General features: G+C 44.8%; 1 protein-coding gene across 4 annotated transcripts in view; it reads right to left on the bottom strand.

Moving 5' to 3' along the window:
- Positions 1 to 5,000, bottom strand: part of LOC137787448 (glutamate receptor 1-like) — a 32,472-nt gene that overhangs the window by 22,414 nt on the left and 5,058 nt on the right. For all 4 annotated transcript variants that reach the window (XM_068579885.1, XM_068579886.1, XM_068579887.1 and 1 more), the window contains exon 4: positions 426 to 665. In XM_068579885.1, coding sequence (XP_068435986.1) covers positions 426 to 665 — 240 coding nt within the window. The remainder of the gene's footprint in view (positions 1 to 425; positions 666 to 5,000) is intronic.

The following is a 5,000-nucleotide window of genomic DNA, read 5'->3' as shown; positions in this document are numbered from 1 at the left end:
TCATCAGCATTCAACAGTGTACACACACACACACACACACACACACACACACACACACACACACACATACACACACACACACACACACACACACACAATTAGTTTCATGTTCAATTACACATCGTCTCTGTTCATGCGAACTGATGCTTCTCATAGCAGCTGCTGTCTGTCTGTTGTCTTGCTCAAGGGAACTTTGTCGGCAGAGAAGAGGACCAGACACAACGATGAGGACAGGAGAAGAAGAAGAAGAAGAAGAAGAAGAAGAAGAAGAAGAAGAAGAAGAAGAAGAAGAAGAAGAAGAAGAAACAGCAGAACATCCTCCTTCCCCTCTTTCTCCTCCTCCTCCTCCTCCTCCTCCTCCTCCTCCTCCTCCTCTTCCTCCTCTTCCTCCTCCTCCTGCTCCTCCTCCTGCTCCTCCTCCTCACCTGCGTCGGCGCTGTACATGTACACGAAGCGTCCCCAGCTGAAGGCCTCCAGCAGCGCCATGACGGGCTCCTGCAGGCGAGGACGCAGCTGCAGAACAAACTGGTTGTTGCTCTCCACCGGAAACGAAGACGTCACGAAGCAAACGTGCAGCGAGCCGCAGAAGGACATGAGCATGCTCACGGTGCGGCGGTCATACACTCCCATGATGCCATACACACCTCTGGAGAACTGAGAGCAGACTGGGGGGGGGGGGGGGAGACGGTCATTAAAACATCTTCATCAGCCACATGACAGAACCTCATTCCTGAAGTTCTGGTTCCCACAGAGAACACAAAGCTGAGAAGTTCTCCAGAGAACCTGAAGCTGTTGAGTCTCCAGAGCTGGGAGCATCTGGATTGTGTGTTTGTCCTTCTCCATCTTGTGTTGTTCCTGTGAGGCTTCGTGAGCGAGTGAAGCCTCACAGCCTTTCATCCACCAGTCAGAAGGAGTCAACACCTTGGTGCTGGTGGCACTACACCCAGAGTGTGCTGGTGTTCTGGGTGTAGTTTGACTACAGGGCGGTGCTCCACAGACCAGACAACCTGCTGTGCAATATTGTTTTCATGCACAAGTCATATTCATGTGCGTTGAGTTCTGATGGATGCGATGTGGTGGATGAGCAGCAGCTTTGCCTCACAAGAGATTGGAGGGTTTTGTCGGTTGAAAGCTTCACAGGAAGGTGTGCTAATCATGTGTAGCATCAAGCTAGCACCGTGAACATGTTGAACTAACATACGGAGAGGAGCCCTCGGTCATATGAGTTAACATTTATGTTTGAATTATGTTTTAAACATGTGTTACAATCCATCTGTTGTGTGTGTGTGTGTCCTTGGTGCAGCGCTAACATGCTAACCCTGGATAGCTCCTCCCCCTGAGGCTATGCTATCATGATAACAATAGCCAAACAGCCTGGAGGTGAATGCTATCATGCTAACGAGGTATCTGTCTCTGAGCATTACTGCCGACTGAGTTCTCCTCCATCACGGGGAGCCGACCGATGCTGAGAGCCTGCTGGGGCTCGTCAACAACAACAACAACAACAACAACAACAACAACAACGTTAGCGTGAGGATCCAGATGTTGAACCTAAAGGATTCTAATGTATGTTTTCCTTCTCCTGCTGCTCTGTTCTCACACACACACACACACACACACACATATATATATATATATATATATATATATATATATATATATATATATATATATATATATATATATATATATATATATATGTATATATATATATATATGTATATATATATATATATGTATATATATATATATATGTATATATATATATATATATATATATATATATATATGTATATATATATATATATGTATATATATATATATATATATATATATATATATATATATATATATATATATATATGTATATATGTATATATATATATATATATATATATATATATATATGTATATATATATATATATATATATACGTATATATATATATATATATATATATATACATATATATATATGTATATATATATATATATGTATATATATATATATATATATATATATATATATATATATATATATATTAGTATCTATACATAGATAATAATACTACCTCCCTGAGAGGGTGAGCGCAAACCATGACATGTTTTACAGACACACACACACACACACACACACTCAGCTCCCTTCATGAGCGTGGTGAGGAAGACGAGCTCTCATCAGCAGATGAAGGAGCAGCTGCTGCCTCTCAACACTTTGAGTGAGCGGCGTTCTCCTGCAGCAGCACGAGGACGCCGTAGGTCACGTGACCTCGCCTCGGCCCGGCGGCGTCCTCCAGTCACACGTCTCACTGCTCGCCGCCAGAGCTTTCAGGCCGAGCTTTATTTAAACCGGCCCGGAGCCCCACAGCTGAGGCTCGTCCTGCAAAGCTACACCACCACGTCACATGGAGCAGAGGCTTCTATACAACCAGAGGAGGAAGCAGAGGCTTCTATACAACCAGAGGAGGAAGCAGAGGCTTCTATACAACCAGAGGAGGAAGCAAAGGCTTCTATACAACCAGAGGAGAAAGCAGAGGCTTCTATACAACCACAGGAGGAAGCAACCTGAGACACACAACTCACATCAGAGGCTCTGGGATGATGAAGACCTCCTGATGAAGAGTTCTTGGTTCACCTTCCTCTGTAACAGACCAGCAGCTCGTCACTAACCAGGTGTCTGACTTTCTACTTTATTTAAGAACTGTCAGTCAGGATTTAGAGATTCTGTATTCTGGTCCTGTTGGACCTTCATGCTGCTAGAGGACTAGTCTCTGGTCCTGTTGGACCTTCATGTTGCTAGAGGACTTGTCTCTGGTCCTGTTGGACCTTCATGCTGCTAGAGGACTTGTCTCTGGTCCTGTTGGACCTTCATGCTGCTAGAGGACTTGTCTCTGGTCCTGTTGGACCTTCATGCTGCTAGAGGACTAGTCTCTGGTCCTGTTGGACCTTCATGCTGCTAGAGGACTTGTCTCTGGTCCTGTTGGACCTTCATGCTGCTAGAGGACTAGTCTCTGGTCCTGTTGGACCTTCATGCTGCTAGAGGACTTGTCTCTGGTCCTGTTGGACCTTCATGCTGCTAGAGGACTAGTCTCTGGTCCTGTTGGACCTTCATGCTGCTAGAGGACTTGTTTCTGGTCCTGTTGGACCTTCATGCTGCTAGAGGACTTGTTTCTGGTCCTGTTGGACCTTAGGTTGACCTGACATCTCATGACAGACAGCAGAACCGCACTGAGCGGGTTGAAGCGTTGAGCATCAGCTCTCAGAGACCTCCTGAAGGTTCCTCTGTGCTTGGTGGAGTTGTTCCTGACCCGCTGTGAGGTCATGTGACAGGATGTAGAGCTTTGGTCATGTGACAGGATGTAGAGCTTCCAGCGTGGACGCGTCCCGTCGGCTCAGAGGAGGAAGATTATTCATGAAGAGGAAACATGCAGCTGCACTTCCTCCTGCTTCACACGTTCAACTGAGCGTGAAACTACAAGCGTGTCCTCAAGGGCAGCATGCCACCAGATCCTCCTCCTCTTCCTCCTCTTCCTCTTCCAGCGTGACGCCTCATTCAGTTCAGATGTTCTAAACCAATAAACAATAAATAACAACGAGGTGTCGCCTCCTGATGAGAGAAGACCTGGCAACATAAGAGACACACCAGGAGGAGGAGGAGGAGCAGGAGGAAGAGGAGGAAGAAGAAGAAGAAGAAGAAGAAGAAGAGGAGGACGAGGAGGAAGAGGACGAGGAGGAGGAGGAGAAGGAGGAGCAGGAGGAAGAAGAGGAGGAGGAGGAAGAGGAGGAGGAGGAAGAGAAGGAAAAGGAGGAAGAGGAGGAAGAGGAGGAAGAGGAGGAGGAGGAGCTCGTATTTAAAGGTTTGACTGATTCTTCGCGCTGAACTTTCGTCTCTTTTCTAAACGTGTCTTTGCATCTCGATGCTTTCAGGATGACGACATCAGATCTTTAAACTACTACTTTAAAGTGTAAAGTACACCGTAAAGTACACCGTAAAGTACACCGTAAAGTACACCGTGTTCTAGTTTTCTCCTTCTAGTCCTGGTGGTTCTGTTTAAAGACTTTATATATATATATATATATATATATATATATATATATATATATATATATATATATATATATATATATATATATATATATATATATATAAACTGTTAATTAATGTTTTATGACTCAAGAGGAATGTGATATTTGAACAAATTTGTTTTATATAAATAAACCTGTTATTACTGTTACATTGTTGCTTTGTTCATTTACTGAGAAACCTGAATAATTTAAACATTACAGAGACTTTCTTTTATAACATCTGTGTGTGTGTGTGTGTGTGTGTGTGTGTGTGTGTGTGTGTGTGTGTGTGTGTGTGTGTGTGAGTGTGTGTGTGTGTGTGTGTGTGTGTGTGTGTGTGTGTGAGTGTGTGTGTGTGTGTGTGTGTGTGTGCGCACAGCTGCAGTTTGACCCGGGGGTCGTGAGACGTTCAGGTGTAATAAACCCGGCTGGTGAGACTAAAACCAGGTCAGCGTTGTCCTGCAGACCTGCAGCGTGTGCTGAGCTCCCCGGAGCCGCGGCCCAGTTAGCCGTTAGCTCCCTCTGGTCCTCGACCACTTACCGCCGTCTGCTGTTCAGAGCGCCTGCATTTAGTTTACTGCTCCCCAGTCTGCATGGAGCAGTGACCCGAGACGGGGAGGACAGAGGACGGATGAACATCCTGCAGAGCTCACACGAGAAGCTAACTTTAACACACTACAGCTAACCTGCAAACACAACTTTACCACACTACAGCTAACCTGCAAACACAACTTTAACACACTACAGCTAACCTGCAAACACAACTTTACCACACTACAGCTAACCTGCAAACACAACTTTAACACACTACAGCTAACCTGCAAACACAACTTTAACACACTACAGCTAACCTGCAAACACAACTTTAACACACTACAGCTAACCTGCAAACACAACTTTACCACACTACAGCTAACCTGCAAACACAACTTTACC

Source organism: Clinocottus analis, unplaced genomic scaffold (assembly GCF_023055335.1).
Source record: "Clinocottus analis isolate CAN_PGR_092001 unplaced genomic scaffold, fCliAna1.0.p SCAF_17, whole genome shotgun sequence".
NCBI classification, from domain to species: domain Eukaryota; kingdom Metazoa; phylum Chordata; class Actinopteri; order Perciformes; family Cottidae; genus Clinocottus; species Clinocottus analis.
Note: the sequence above shows the minus strand (reverse complement) of the source record. Positions and strands in the feature narration are given on the sequence as shown.